The sequence below is a fragment of the Carassius auratus genome, chromosome 48, assembly GCF_003368295.1.
Source record: "Carassius auratus strain Wakin chromosome 48, ASM336829v1, whole genome shotgun sequence".
NCBI lineage: Eukaryota > Metazoa > Chordata > Actinopteri > Cypriniformes > Cyprinidae > Carassius > Carassius auratus.
The window spans coordinates 7,042,570-7,059,166 of record NC_039290.1 but is presented as its reverse complement, the minus strand read 5'-3'; the positions used below and the strand labels follow the sequence as shown (position 1 = coordinate 7,059,166).

Here is a 16,597-nt window from a genome sequence, read left to right as displayed (position 1 = left end):
CCGTGTCTAGGCGGTGTCAAGGGTCTAGTCTTGCCAGATTTCATGGAATCTTTTGCTTTGGGATTATTGCAACCTGACGTTTTCCCACGCTTAACATTAATTGGACTATTTAATGTTACTCTGTTTTTTTTTATTTTTTTTGTAACCTTTCTATATTTTTTAATCAGTTCTGTTTTGTAAAAAAAATTGATCATGCTTCTGTGATGGGTTATTTTTAAAAACAAAAAAATCTATATAAATAAATGAATCATTATACTGTCACTTTGATTTAAATGTTATTTTATTGTTTTATTACTTGTTTTAGGATTTAGATACGTGTCAGATATGTAGTATCATGTTTATTGATTTATAGGCTAAATAAATAAAAATCTGGCTCCTGGAGAGCATAGTTTTTTTATGCTGAATCTCATCTCTTTGTCAGAATCTCATAAGAATGTGACATAAGGGTGAACAAGATTACATTATCATGAGACTGCTATATATATATATTTTTTTTTTTTTTTTTCATGTGACTCTTTCATTGATTCCAGCAAAATGCCTTAACATAAAATTTACATGCAGATATTCACCAGTCACCTTTTGTTTCCCTTAGGAAAGTTTCTATAAGATAACAGCTCCGCACTGGTCCAGACCCTTTTTTTGAACCCTGTGACATTCCATTCCTCTCTTCTGAGCGAGTGTGTGTGGGATCATTGAGCAACCTAACAAACATACTGTACGTGGAAGGATATGTGTTTCTTTCATCAGCAAACTCTAACAGTCTAATGTGAACTTAGAACACTGCAGAGTCTGGAAGATGTTGAATGTTGTACCCCTGTTTTGCAGCATTCATTGCCTAAATGAACATGTGTGTGTCATTGTATAACATGTAAAGTTGTTGTATTGATTATTCTTATTGGTTGGTTGTGTTTGAGTCACAGTTTTAGCACACTTATCAACTAAGATACAGGACCCTGCAAATAAAACCATCCAATGGTTTTGCAGAAGGTAAGAAACCTGGAGATATTCTCAACATTTTTAAGAAATAAAACTGCTGGAATTATGTTAATCAAATATGTACTTGTTAGTTGCATGCATCTGATAGCCCCGTATGACCTGGGTCTTCAGAAAGTTAAAAATGGATTATTCGTTGGCACACCCATAGCTTTAATCCAATTATAGGATGTCACTTGAATGACGAATCAGGCGTGTGCTTCCACGTATATGAAAGGCTGGATCTTGCAATGAACCACTGAGGGTCTAGAGGCATCTTTAGCACATCAGAAACAGCAGAGTCTCAGTGATAATCAGAAAGGATATTAAACAGCACGATGAGTTCGTCTGAAGGTGAGAGGTTTGATTGTCTTGGATGCACGCGTGAAGTTTCTCTTAAATGCACTGATTTAATAGTTCTGCTAAATCGCGCATTTCTGTCTGATGATGTAATACTAACGGTACGAGACCTGTGCGCGTGCAAACGTTTCACCATATTTAAAAGCGGGCATAAATTACAGGTTTGGATTGCATTTTTCGAGTGGTCGGTGAAAGATGCATTGTATAAAAACTATTGCATAAGTTGCAGGAATTGAAAAGTGACGCCTCTCCGCTCTTTCATCGACCACAGTTGGATAGCTAGCCTACTAAATAAAGAACCTAAACAGAAAAGATATGTTGTTCTATGTCTTGTTCTAAACAAAAGCCAGAAGTTGCACATTACAGCTAAATTTTCCAGAATTTTCTGACAGCCATTTTGCTCTTTGGGATCATATTTCCAGAGCCTTGAGAAAAAAAAGTAATGGGGCGTTGATGACGTTTTCTTCATAAAATATCTTGATGGTTGTCATGGAATTTATAACGCTTATTATAAATCCGAATCTTGAGTTCTGATTGGTTGTGGATTCTGTATTATGCGCTGAGTTGCGGCGCTCCAGTTAGAGTTCATCAAAAGTGCGACGAATGCGTTTTTATGGTCTATTGATTTGTAAATGTAAAGGCATATAAATTATATATCTATATTATAATGCAATGTAGCTCAATTACAATGAAATGTATATAAATCATCCACGTCTTTTAGATTAAATGAACATTTTAATGTAATTTAATTAATCATGTGTGCTATCTTTGTTTTACTGTTAACCAGTGTTGTAATCAGTAGGCTGGTCTAATCTGGTCTACATGAACCAGCTACAATGTTTCATAAACCACATAAAGGGAAATGGCATTGCTATTATGATATATATACACACACAAACACTTGTTGCATTTTTGCATAAACTTAAAATTGATTATTTATTGAACATTGGTTGGTTTCTTTCATCACATTTCTTTTGCTTATTTAGTAATAGATGATCTTTTACATGTATTTCACAGAATATATTAATGGGCACGTCCACCTGGAAGAATCAGACATGTACGAGTCAGATGGCAAGCTGTTCCTCACGGAGGCTTTCAATGTGATTCTGGAGGAGATACTTCACAAAGGAACTGACTTGAAGGAGAAGGTCAAGTCTTTTAAGAACTGATCATCTCATTTAACAGCTGATCTTATCATGTATCTTATGAGATCAGCTGCATGTCTTTGCAATCACAGGTGTGTGAGTGGAAAGATCCCGATCAGCTGAGAGCCCTTCTGGACCTCGATCTCCGAGAACATGGAGAATCTCACGAGCAGTTACTGCAGAGGGTCCAAGATGTGGCGAGATACAGCGTTAAAACCTGTATGTCGCATGTGTTGGGATCGCATCCAACTAATTATTTATATTGGTGGTTGACCTGTATGGGTTTTTCAGTGTTTTATTCGGAAATTTGTTCCTCTTAAATCTTGAATATGTGGTTACATCCTGGTCCAGAGCCTTCTTTCGTTCACAGGTCATCCTCGGTTCTTCAATCAACTGTTTGCTGGCGTGGACTACCATGCATTGACAGGACGGCTCCTCACTGAAACCCTCAACACCAGCCAGTACGTGTGGATACACTATTATGTATACATTTTTAGGTGTTCATGTTAATGTGTTACAGCGGATGTGCCATCCTAGTTCCTCAGATGAGGGTTGTAAAATGGTCTGTATGGCGTTTTGTTAACTGAAGGATTCATAAGTGTTACATTTGGAGTGAACTGTTACACTGTTTCTGAAGTGCCCCATTAAACCCTGTTTTCATAGTAATGAGTAACTTATCAGAGCACTAGAAGTTATCAGATGACTCTGTTTGATAACCGCATGGAGCCACACTGTTTTCATCTAAAAACTGTTTTGATTAGAGATTGATTAAATTAGGATCTGAAGTTTTTTAGACAGTGCAAACAGCATTGTTATCATTAACTAAAACGGAGATTGTTCTTTAATATTATTTGAAAATTTACATGCGCTATGAATTTGAAATGAATAAAATGTATAAAACAACCAAAACGAACAACAACATTGTTAAAAATAAAAACAGAAAATATAAAGATAAAAACTCATTCAAAATCTTAAAGGAATAGCTCACACACAAAAAAATGACATTTTTTAAGTCAAAGATGTAGATGTAGATTAATTTGTTTCTTCGTGGAAAAATATTTGGAGAAATTTAGCATTTAGCATTTAGCATTACATCACTTACTCACGAATGGATCCTCTGCAGTGAATGGGTGCCGTCAGAATGAGAGTCCAAACAGCTGATAAAAACATCACAAGTAATCCACACTGCTCCAGTCCATCAGTTAACATCTTGTGAAGTGAAAAGTTGCGCGTTTTTAAGAAACGAATCCATCAAGATATTTTAACTTCAACCCATCGCTTCTGACCAAAATAGAGGCCATCACTCTTCTTCCAGTGAAAAAGTCAATCTCCTGTTGACCTCTCACATCAAAATCCACCAACATATGTCAGTTTTAGACACCTGTCACCTGTGCTTGATCTGTGCAGAGACTATCTTTCATTGGAGAAAGCAATATTATGTTTTTGTCAGAAGCAGCTAAAAATGTCATTACGATGGATTGTTTTCTTACAAATAGGCAGTTTTTCACTTTGCGGTATGTTAATTGATGCACTGGAGTAGTGTAGATTACTTGTGGATTATTGTGATGTTTTCATCAGCTGTTTGCATTCTGATGGCACCCATTCACTGCAGATGATCCCATTGGTGATCCCATTGGTGAACAAGAGATGAAATGCATGTGATGTGATTTACATTTTTCCAAACTATTATAATAAGATATCGATAATACTAAAATAACACTGATGCAAATACATGCATGTCATGCTCAAAATACTCAGTGTGAAGTTGTTACAGATACACCTATGAAGTGGCTCCGGTGTTTGTCCTGATGGAGGAGGAAGTGCTCCGTAAGCTTCGCTCTCTGGTTGGCTGGTCAGAAGGAGATGGGATATTTTGTCCCGGGGGTTCAGTGTCCAACATGTACGCCATGAACATCGCACGGTACTGGGCCTTCCCTCAAGTGAAGACACAAGGCTTGTGGGCCACACCACGCATGGCTATATTTACATCACAACAGGTAAAAAGTCAGAAGTTACTTTTTCTAATCTTAGATTTAAATAGGTATACAATGGAGTATCATCTAAATTGTACCATCAAATTGTATGTTTTTTATTTCTTTTAGAGTCATTACTCCATGAAAAAAGCTGCTGCTTTTCTTGGGATTGGAACAGATAATGTTTTTATTGTACAAGCGGATGAGAGGTACCTTATCTCTTACACATTTTGGAAAACGATATACAGGTTCACTTTAAATTTGTTTAAAATGTTTCTTTGTTCCTCTACAGCGGCAGCATGATACCAGAGGACCTGGAGGCAAAAATAGTGCAAGCAAAATCAAAAGTAAATATTTAAATTATGTCATTAAGGTGATTTTTTTTTTATGAAATAATATTATAATTTAAAAGGTATTTTTTTCTATTTTAATATATTATAAAATGTAATTTATTAATGTAAAGCAAATCTGAATTTTCAGCATCATTACTCCAATCTTCAGTGTCACATGATCCTTCAGAAATCAAACTGCTGTGCTGCTTAATATTTTTGTGGAAACTTGTGAAAATTATTTTAAGATTTTTTAATTAATGGAAAGTAAAATTGTAAAACATGATAAATGTCTATTTTCACTTATGATCAACTCCCACATTTCTGAGTGTTGGTGTTTATAATTTTTATAGTGAACTAATATGGTACATTTAAAGTGGATTGTGTAAGTGATAATATAAATATAAATTCTGTTATGAATTATCTCATTGCAAATCCATTTGAATTTTTTCCTTGATGTTTAACTAATGTGTCTCCTTCAGGATGCTGTGCCATTTTTCGTTAATGCCACAGCGGGTACCACGGTGCAGGGTGCCTTTGATCCTCTGAACCACATAGCTGACATAAGTGAAAGAAACGGCATGTGGATGCACATTGACGTAAGTGCGGCATGTTTACCTCATGTAACCTCATTGTGCAACATATCTATATGCATGTTGGCCCCCACTTCAGTGTATGCAGTTGTTTGCAGAATTTCACCCGTTCCTAATTGTTACAATCTGGATTTCTCTCCTTTACAGGCCGCATGGGGAGGAAGCGTGCTGTTTTCCAAAAATCACAAACATCTGCTTGCGGGAATAGAAAGGTTTGGACTCTGTGTACTGTGGGCTTAAAGAATGAGCCCTGAATTGAATGTGCTTTGGGAAGAGAAGTAACCCATCTTTGACTATGTTTCTTTTTTTAACACTCAGAGCAAACTCTGTGACCTGGAACCCTCACAAAATGCTTCTAGCAGGATTGCAGTGCTCTGTGATTTTGTTAAGAGACACCACGGTATAAATGCTTATGGAATGTAGCAATCCATCTGTCTTTTCTTCTACCTCTAATCCCTGCAGTGTTTTGCTCATTAGTCAAATGAACGACTTGCATTGACTTGTCCACAAGTGCACTTGACTGTTCTTAATTTGATTTTCCTCATCTCAATCTGTAGAATCTGCTAATGCACTGTCACAGTGCTAACGCAACCTACTTATTCCAGCAAGACAAGTTCTATGATACAAGTCTGGACACGGGAGACAAATCCATCCAGTGTGGCCGCAAGGTGGATTGTTTGAAGCTCTGGTTAATGTGGAAAGCAATTGGAACACATGGGCTTTCAGAGCGAGTGGATAAAGCCTTTGCCCTCGCAAGGTATTTATTTTTGTGACATTAAAATATTTTTTTAAGGCTCACTGATCCAAAACTTTTGAATGTTACTGTATGTATATGTGTGTGTGTGTGTGTGTGTATTTTAATAATCTCTTATTTATGTTTGCACCAGGTATTTAGTTGGAGAAATGGAGAAAAGGGAGAATTTCAAGTTGGTCTGTAAGGTACAGTGTTGCACTATATACAAACCTGAAGTAGTGTACTTATGTTTACGTAAATATAATGCATGTTTATATACTGTATTTATATATGGTTTGTGTTTTCTAATAGGGGCATTTTGTGAACGTTTGCTTCTGGTTCATTCCACCCAGTCTGAAAGGGAAGGAGAACAGTCCGGATTACCAGGAAAGGTTATCAAAGGTCAGCATTGTTTAATGTAGAAGGACAAATAAAATGGCTGAGAATTTAATTATCGAGCACGGAATTATTGTCATGCTCAATGTGTGCCATCAGGTGGCGCCAGTCATCAAAGAGAGAATGATAAAGCGTGGAACAATGATGGTGGGATACCAGCCCATGGATGGACATGTCAACTTCTTCCGTATGGTTGTCGTTTCTCCTCAGCTGACCACCAAGGACATGGATTTCTTCCTTGATGAGATAGAAGAACTAGGGAAGGACCTGTAGTTAGATGAATATCAGTGGTCTACTAATAGACAATGTCAAATTAACCCCTCTCACCTTGATATTTATAATTTGTAATTTGCTAAAGGTTACCTAAAATGCTGACTTGGCTGACTAAGCCAGGAAAAACTCTGTGTCTACAGAGGACAGAGGTCATAAAGTGAATGAATCTCATAGATTCTGGCCCACATTGAATTCATTTGGGAAAACCCCATTTAGATCTTAGGGCTTTTAATTTACTAATCAAATGTATTAAATAAAGGGCAACATTCCAAAATGTGTACTGCTGGGACCTCCAGGACCAGGATTGAGAAGCACTGTGAAATTGTATATCAGCAAAACTGAATGTGCAAAATGATTCACAGGCAGAAAGCGTTTCTGATTGGCTAAAGTGTGGCTGTTCCTTTTACACACTCTCTCTCTCTCCTCGCTCCTTTTCTTGTCTTTTTAGAGCCTAGGGCTGCCACAGAAACAAGTAAGATTTTATTTTTATGACACTTCTTTCAGTGATATCTGAATTTATGTGTGGGGAAAGGTAAAAAGGTCCTTTAAACATACAAAAGATTTTTATTTTAGTAATTGTCCATTATTTAATAAGGATAGCTATTTAATAAATTAGTTGATGATGATAATCACTTGATTGTGTTAAATTGTGACCTTTTGTTCACCATGTTGTCTGTACAATGTTATTTTTCTTACCAAAAATATAGGTCAATATGTGATAGGTTGAACGTTTCAGAAAAGCTGAAAGATTGTATTTTTTTTTTTTTTTTTTCATTTTCTTTTTACTTTGTTTTGAAATTTGTAAATGAAAACGTCCATATTTGTCACAAAAACCTTTATGTATTAAAGGATATAAAGTATATTTTCTCTTTCCAAATAAATAAATAAATATATAATTAGCAAGCATCTCATCATTTTACATATTAATAAAAAAAATCACTCCTAAAACTCATAGACTTTATTTACACCGGAAGCTGCCTTTAATTTGTTGCCAGTGCGGTGATCACGTGACAGTATGCGCTCTCCCCTGAGAGCACTTCCGGTAACGTTTCCTGTGTTTGTAAACTGTTAAAATTGTTCCGACAAGAAAACATTGGGCTACTGTAAACCGAGAAGAGTAAGGTAAAACAAATCCGAACCGCCTGCTTTTATTAAGCCTAAAACATTTTTAAAAATGTATCAAAAGGATTTAAATGTGAAGTTAAACAGACCGTTAACTCACGCCCTGTTGTGCTGCAGGATGAATGAGGAGTTTACTTCAATAATGTGTTTACACTTCAGACTGAACACAAATCAATTTGACTCAGATACTGACATTACAAATATCTTTGTTACTTTCAACCCGTTCAGACCTGAATTCAGTTCCAGACACAAATAATACGACTATAGACTATATTGATTTAATTGTATATATTATATCATCATATATGTTTTAGCCATATATTATTATATATCAGCATTGCAACGGACATTGGTTGTGAACAATTTATAAAATTTATTTTAATAATGCTAATATTACATTATTGTACTTTCAAGTTGTTTTTAAATCACGTTTTTTTTTGTGTGAAATGTATGCGTATTAAATTTGAATAGTAGTTACATTTAAATTAATGTTAATTATGAATAAAATTCTTGGAAGCAAGTAAAGCTAAACATGTATGTTTTTAAACACATTAAAGATCATTAAAAGCTCTTCGTGGTTCAGACATGCAACCTTTCGATTCATGTTGCATATAATATTGATATTGAGAATATTGAGTTTTTCTTGTGAGTTTTTCTTTGGCTTGGTTTGCTTCAGACTGCTATCTGTTTGCCATGTGATAAGACTGATGTGATTTTATTTTTTATCCCCTGGAATTAATTTAACCTTCAGGACCCTGTCCAAATCCCCTCACTTGCCAAAAAAAAAAAATGGAAAACTCAACATACAATATTCACCCACTCACCTGGATCTAAATGTCATTGCAAGCATGCTATGTTCATTTTGTAGCAATGCAATTGCTTTCATTGTCCAGTGGCTTCCGTGCCCTTATTTTATTCATTCATGATTTATAGTTGTGTTTATCTGGATCTTTGATGGTGAGTTAGTCGGACTTATGCACAGGAATAAGCGATGGAAGGAAAGAGGGTGGTTGAAATAAATCTGTTCTTTATTGCAGTGAGTCCCAGAATCTGACCAACCAAATCCAAAGTCAACAGGGCATTAACGCTCGGATGTATTCCTACCATTTCAGTTTGACAGAACCAATGATAATCCACTCCACTCAGTTTCAGTTTGGACCTGGTTTGTTTCCAGATATCATTTAGGGACTCTTGACACCAGTCTGAAGCCAAATTCTTATGGCTTAAAAACACAGCCCCATGAGCCTACATAAACAAAGGCTTGGCAATGCAGACATGGAAAAGGTCTGATTCAAGCAAATAAAAGCTGGGATTTGTCCATGGTTGACAGCTTCTGTTAATGGTGGGGTAGATGTGTGGCAACATCATAGACAGAGATGGATATTACCCTGGCTTTATACCCCCACTCCCTTCTGTTTCCAGGCTTGGGCCCCTGATGGTTGGGGCTTGTGTGGTCTCTAAACACTCTCCCTGCCCCGAGCGAAGCCCTCTGTACCCCACACACACACACACACACATACATACACTCTCACCACTGCGATGTCACACCTTTCCAACAGCTCAGTGAGAGATCACATGAAATGGGTCAGTGAGTTTTTTTTTCTCTTCTTCATTTGCATTTTCTGCATTTGTCCACATTTGTTTTGACAAAGAATGCCTTCATTTTTTGTTTTGCTTGCCTGTTACTGTGTATTAAACTCTTTGTAACTTTACTTCCACAGCGTGACTTGACACAAAATGTAGAGACTGTTTACAAGTAATTGGCTGAATCTTACAAAAGCTGTCAAGAATGTGTCTGGATCATATTTATACCCCAAACTATATTTTGCATGATTAAAAATGCCTAATGCCTAAATGGCCCTGAAAAAAAATTTTCATGACATTTAAGCACGTTACACATTGTTGTAGTATTAAAAATATATATTCTTATATGATTTAAGATTTTATTTTACTGCAGCACATTGACAATAGACTATTTTGCAGTAATGAGAATGACCTTTGTGAATAATACGGTATTGTGAATTGTGGGGAAAATGTGAATAATTGTTATAAAAATTTCATAATGCAATAATCTTAATGTTAAAAAGAGATTTTTTGCTAATTTTTTGCATAAATTATGTATTTTTAGGATCATTAAGGCGACATTATTATTATTGTAAAATGACCTGGGCATGCTCTTGACATATTTGCATACACAATCTGACAGATCGTGACTGTGAAGAGTTAACTGGGTCACATTTGTCAAATTTCAAGATAAATATCCAACTCATTAGATGAGTGCCTTTAGTGCCCTTTTGAACAGATGTGTATGCTTGTGGTTGTATTTCTCACAGGCTGGGTTGCTTGGCTGTGAAGCAGTGCTGTCCAGCATGGCACTTATGCAGGCCAGCTCCATGCCCAGCCATAAGAAGATGGGCTCTCATCTGGGCCAGGGACAGAGAGAAAACAATCACAGCCACAACCAGAACACACACAGCCAACACGGCCTCATGGTGCTTCCCTCAGGAGTCAGCTGCCCACCATTGGTAAGAGACAAAGACATGATTTGTGCCGGGAAAGAAAGTCATATTGGTTTGGAATGAATATTTGGGGTGAACTATTCATTTATATTTTGAAAGTCTTTCATAGAGTCCTGTAGCTAATGCTAAGGTCATGGGTTCAATTCCCAGGGAAAGCATGAAATGATAAAATATGTGACTTGAATGCAATGTGAATTGCTTTATTTGGATAAAAACTACCAAATGCATAAAACTATTGAACTACTGTTCAAAAGGTTGGGATCCGTAAGATTTTTAGACAGAAAGAAAACTTCTTAATACTTCATAAAGGGTTCATTAAATATATCAGTTGACAATAAAGACATTTATAAGGTTACAAAAGATTTCTTTATTCTTTTTAAGAATTTTCCATTCATCAAAGAATCCTTAAAAAAATAAACACTTTCCACAAATATATAAAGCAACATTTCCAACACTGGTATTAATAAGAAGTGTTTCCTGAGAAGCAAAAATGGTTTCTGAGACTCAAGACTAGAGCGATGGCTGCTAAAAAGATTTAAAATAAATAAAAATAGAAAACGGTTATTTCATATCATAATAATATTTCACAATATTAAAGTTTGACTGTATTTTTGATCAAATGAATTCAACCTTGGAATACATAAAAGACTTCTATCAATAAAATTTTTTTTTTAATCTTTCCGATTCCAAACTTTTGAAAAGTAGTATATGTTTAAATTCTACAGGCTTGATATATATTTTTATATATAACTCTGCACAGATTTAAATCAAACATTTACATTTGTTAACTTCATATTTTATGAAATAATTTGCTTTCAAACCGTTGACTTATATACTGTTTTTGAACAGCTCATCCGCAAGGATGGAGAGTTTCACTCTTCCAGGCTTTTGGATGAAAAAGACGTTCAAGTCAGCCAGAACGTGCAGCCAAAGAAGAAGAACAGGAAGTCTGGACTTCCCACCAAAATGAGAGAAAAACCCCAGGCATGTGTTCAGTCCGTCTGCAGAGTCTGCCTGTTTATCACATTTACACACTTCAGCTCGTATTCTGACCCAATCCTCTTTTCTTCTGTATGTGATGTGAAGGTGGAGATTCCTGACGTTAATGACGATAACTCACTCAGCTCTCAAGTGCAGAAGAACTTCATATGTGAGCACTGCTACAGTGCTTTCCGCAGTAGCTACCACCTCAAACGGCACATTCTCACCCATACGGGTACGCCATGAGCCTTTCTGCTCTCACGCCATCTTACGTTTCATACAAAGAGATGCATGAAGTAATTGTGTGTACATCTGTGTGTGTGTGTGTGTGCGTTGATTTAGGGGAAAAGCCATTCGGCTGTGATATGTGTGACATGAGGTTTATTCAGCGCTACCACCTGGAAAGACATAAGCGTGTTCACAGCGGTGAGAAGCCTTATCAGTGTGACCGCTGCCAACAGGTGAGACATGACAAACACAGGCAGCTGTATTCACAGGGAGCTTGCTGTTTGCCGATTACGTGCATAAATGCACGTCTTTAAGATAGTAGAACCGCAATTTATAGTGTCTGGCAACAAATGGGGGCTTTTTATGGTCCGATTTATGACATATTTTGAAATGAAACCGAATATTTAAGGAGCAAAAGCTTGATTGTGAATAAATTGATCATAATTGGTCATTTTGCAAGAATGGCAAGAAGCAGTTGAAGCAGTTTAGATGAAAAATAAGATAGCTAGCTAAATAAAAAAAAAAGAGTTAAAGCACGATATTACATTTTGAACAGTTTTTTATTTTAAATAAAAATGTATTTTCAGTAATTCAGTTCAATTCATTGAAAGCAATTCACACATTAATTTATTCAATAAGACTAGAAATGTGTATTTTAAGTAATACAGTGAGTTTTGCATTCATGTTGATTTTGCCTTTTATCTTATGACTGCTTTTACTGTGACCGCCGATTATTAACCCTCTCAAGGCAGGCGTTGCAGATTTGCAACAGTTTAAAAACTAAGTACCTTATTACTCCAGATACATATTTTATGTATCTGGAGTACTAAAAACTTGGTACTATAACCAGAGACAAAGGACTTTGCTAAAACTTAATTTGAGCCTGAGAGGGTTAACAAAATCTTAATGCATATGCCTTTATTATGTAATAAACTTGACACAATGTTGATTTCAAGCTAGTAAGACATTTCAGCTTGCAAAAATCATGATCCGAGTCTGTTGTGGTCTGCAAACTGGATGTTTATGCCACCATTTAAAAGTTTGAGGTCAATAATATATATATTTTCTTTTTTTTAACAAATTTAATACTTTTATTCAACCAGGATGTATTGATTTCATCAAAACTGACAGTAATATTATGGAAAAAATCAATCAAAATGTTTCAAATAAATGTTCTTCTTTCTATTCATATAAGAGTCCTGAGAAAAAAGCTGTTTTTTAAACATTGATTATTATAAGATGTTTCTTGAGCGCCAAAACTGCATATCAAAGTAATTTCTGAAGGACCATGTGACTCTGAAGACTGGAGTAATGATGCTGAAAATACAGCTTTGCATCACAGGAATAAATTACAGAGTAATATTTCACAGTATTACTGTTTTACTTTTATTTCTGATCAAATATTTGCTACCTTGAACATTACCATAAAACAAATATTACTTTTGTAGCTTTTGAACAGTGGTGTATTTTTATACATACATACACAATGTAATGTATGTACTTGAAAACAGTGATTACAGAAGTATAATGATAAAACAGTAGTCACAACAAGAGGACACTTTCAGTGGCATGCTGGTGCTTTTGGGAAGCTCTTTAGACACTGAGAATCAGTCAATCAGTTCATTAAAAGCATGTCCAAAAGAACAATATCATGTAAAAAAAAGAGGCTAACTCTGAACCACTTCCATCACACAGAACTTTTCCAGAACCGACCGGTTACTACGGCATCGACGTTTGTGTGCCGTGGGCATCCCTAAAGAGGAGAACCAGCCGTGCTGTGAGGGACGGTCGTATTCTCAGGACCCCTCTCAGCACTCGGCGTCCTGGAGCCCACTGCAGACAAACAACAGCAGGCTGGCGGCGTGACAGCCTTCCGATCGCGTACAAACCACTTCCCAGGAAACGCAATGGACTCGCCAACATGACCTGACCGGGGATCTGAGCCTGTAAACTGTTTAAAGACTCCAGTGTGTCCAGCTCTGATCCCAGTGGACTCTTTTATATTGCTTAGACTCTGGGAAATAGTGTATTTTGTATTTTAGATGGTACTGTGATCAGCAGGCTGGTTAGTTGTGCATTCAATACAGGCAATAATGATTTCTGGTAGTTTAGAAATGCTTTCTTGTGTAGATCCCATGCAGGACTGTAGATTGTTGAGATTCTCAGTGTTACGTTGTGCTCACATTTAATTTTGCAAGTAAAATCCAGTCATTTCAATAGGAATCTGCACAATCCCATGCAGATTTTGCTTCTTTTTAAGTTGGTGACACAAATTCGCTGCATAGGCCAACAACATTTCACTGAATTTACGGAGAAGTCAGCTATAGTGACAACAGACACATTCTAATACTTATAGTATACATTTTTTCACTGTGCACATTAATAAATCATTTCCTGTTCTGTTTCCAGATTTGAGGAAATGTAGCATTCCATCTCTTGCTCACCAGTGGATCCTCTGCAGTGAATGGGTGCCGTCAGAATGAGTGTCCAAACAGCTGATACAAACATAACAATAATCCACACCACTCTAGTCCATCATCTTTAGTCTAGTCCATTTTTAAGACTCTTTGACCCCCAAACCATTGCCTCCGGCTAAAATACTCATTTATCTATTATATTGCTTTCTCAAGTCGAAACGTTGTCTCATCTGAATCAGGAAAGAAATATGCACAGATCACCATTTATAAGTTGAAAACAGTCCAAAACCGTTCTAAACAAATATGTTGGTGGAGTTTGATGTGAGAGGATAACAGGAAATGTTTTTATTTTTATTTTTTTTGACTGGAGGAAGCGATGTTATGGATTATGAGCTATTTTGGTTAATAGTGAAATCTTAAAAGTTAAAAATGCTTTCATTAATTTGTTTCTTACAAACACACAGCTTTTCAGTTGACAAGACATTAATTGGTGAACTGGAGTGGTCTGCATTGCTTGTGGATTATTGTGATGTTTTTTTATCAGCTGTTTGGACTCGGAGTCTGACGGCACCCATTCACTGCAATGGATCCATTGGTGAGTAAGTGATGTAATGCTGAATTTCTCCTAATCTGTTATCTGATGAAGAAAAAAACACATCTATATCTTTGATGGCTTGAGGATGTATACATTTTCAGCAGATTTCCATTTTGGGGTCAACTATTCTTTTTAATTCTGTGATAACAGCTCATGGCCATTGACAGTTTTACACAGGCTTTTATGGTTTTAGCAGAAACATCTGGAACATCATCCATCCTATACCCACAGGAGAGCTCGTTTCTTGGTGCGCTACATTGGTGTCAAGCTTTTGAAGTTGGCCTTTCGGTTATCATTAACACTGAATTTTCGTCGAGTATTTGAGTATGAATGACAAATTTCATCGCAGTATGATGCGATTCATGCAGTAAGTCTGCTAGCATCTCACTTCCTCTTCTGAAGTCACTGGATTGACAAAGCCAAGCCAAGAATAACAAAGAAAACCTTTTAACAGGTTGTACAGTTAATAGAAAGACAGATGTTATATAAAACCACCAGTTTTTTCGCAGAGGTCTTGTTATGTTTCTTATCGCGTGGCTCTTGAACACGGACTTCTGCCACACTCAAGCTTGAGTTAATATATTTCTTTAGCATTTTAAATAATTTAAATAGAAACCGTAGTAGGATTAGACTGCTGCCACTGTCAGACGTAGCAGATTCACTGTATTTTTTTATGTGTACATTTGCATGTTCTTTCCGTTATGCATATACAGTAAAAGGACATGAACTACAGGTCAACTTTATTCTGTCCTGTTAGACACTGTTAATGAGTCCTAGGACCTCGAGCTGACAATAAATTTTCTTTTCTAAAAAAAACGTGGCTTCTTCTTTTTTTTCTTATTTTTCCTGTACTCTTACAAGCTTATTTCTATTTATTTGCTGTGTTATTTTTTTATGAACTGGCATAGCATCTCTTCATCAGCAATAAGAGAGTCAATATGACTGCTGGCTGTCTTTGAATTTAGATTTTTTATTTAAAGTTAGAAGTTTGATTCCCAGAGAGTAAACTGATCAAATTTATACATTGAATGCACTGCAAGTCACTTTGGATAAAAGCTTTTTCCAGATGCATTAAATATAAACCGTTCTTTGTAAGAAATACACTGACTACAGTTTAAATGTATGGGTTCGGTAAAATTTGTTTGATAAAAAATATGGTTACAACAATATAAAAATCCAATCTTGAAATAATGTTTTTCTATTTAAATATATATTATAAAATGTCATTTATTCCTGTGATGGTAAAGCAGTTGTGCTGCTTCAAATTTTTTGTGGAAATTGTGATTAATTTTTGTTCAGAATTTTTTAAGAACAGCAACATCTTTCAAAAGAATGGCATTTATTTGAAGTATTTTCTGATTTATAGATGCATCTGCTGTCACTGATTAATGTAATGCACCCTTGCTGAATGCAAGTATTAATTTCTTTAACAAAATAATAATAATTTGGCCTTTTAACAAAATTTTGACCGTTTAGTGCACATTCTTACCAGCAGGTGGCGTAATCCACCAACTTTCAACAGGTGTGCCGAAGCATATAAATCAGATTTAGCCTTTAAAAGCCCTTTAAAATGATTTAACAAAGTTGTTTGGGGGTTTTACTTTAGCTATCATCATTTACTACTTATATTACTAGCATATACGTGCTTACATGTACATATACATGCTACATGCTGTATAAATTACACAGTTGTTTCCATATGATCCAATAGAGGGCGCTGTGTTCTTTGACATGTAAATACATATTTTTTCACAATTTAGTGAAGTTATATTTATTTATTAGCTCTACTTTGACTTCAGACACTAAATAACTCTATCAAATATGTCTATAATGTACTTAAGTTCAACTTAATTGTAGCCCGCAATAGAAGCAACTTCACTGCAATGTGAAAATATTAATAATAATGGTTATACCTTGTATGTATGTGGGAAAAAATGTGTTGAACGAACTGATATTTCCAG

General features: G+C 35.8%; 2 protein-coding genes across 4 annotated transcripts; both read left to right on the top strand.

Moving 5' to 3' along the window:
• The first annotated feature begins 1,179 nt into the window (after positions 1-1,179).
• LOC113065676 (cysteine sulfinic acid decarboxylase-like) lies at positions 1,180-7,549 on the top strand. The gene is made up of 14 exons (XM_026237125.1): positions 1,180-1,326; positions 2,350-2,480; positions 2,570-2,696; positions 2,848-2,938; positions 4,252-4,474; positions 4,580-4,659; positions 4,743-4,797; positions 5,262-5,378; positions 5,520-5,584; positions 5,691-5,772; positions 5,930-6,129; positions 6,260-6,311; positions 6,418-6,507; positions 6,601-7,549. The coding sequence occupies exons 1-14, from the start codon at positions 1,311-1,313 to the stop codon at positions 6,772-6,774; spliced, it is 1,503 nt and encodes a 500-aa protein (XP_026092910.1). The 5' UTR covers positions 1,180-1,310; the 3' UTR covers positions 6,775-7,549.
• Positions 7,550-7,816: 267 nt separating this feature from the next.
• On the top strand, positions 7,817-15,452 carry LOC113065675 (zinc finger protein 740-like). 3 transcript variants are annotated; one of them, XM_026237122.1, is made up of 7 exons: positions 7,817-7,896; positions 8,934-9,480; positions 10,230-10,421; positions 11,265-11,399; positions 11,502-11,631; positions 11,739-11,857; positions 13,320-15,452. In XM_026237122.1, exons 2-7 carry the CDS (start codon positions 9,436-9,438, stop codon positions 13,488-13,490), a joined length of 792 nt encoding a protein of 263 aa, XP_026092907.1. In that variant the 5' UTR covers positions 7,817-7,896; positions 8,934-9,435; the 3' UTR covers positions 13,491-15,452. The 3 variants fall into 3 exon arrangements, with proteins under 3 accessions (XP_026092907.1, XP_026092908.1, XP_026092906.1); XM_026237121.1 differs by having other exon boundaries at positions 7,853-7,896; positions 9,319-9,480; XM_026237123.1 differs by lacking the exon at positions 8,934-9,480 and having other exon boundaries at positions 7,846-7,896.
• Positions 15,453-16,597: the final 1,145 nt, after the last annotated feature.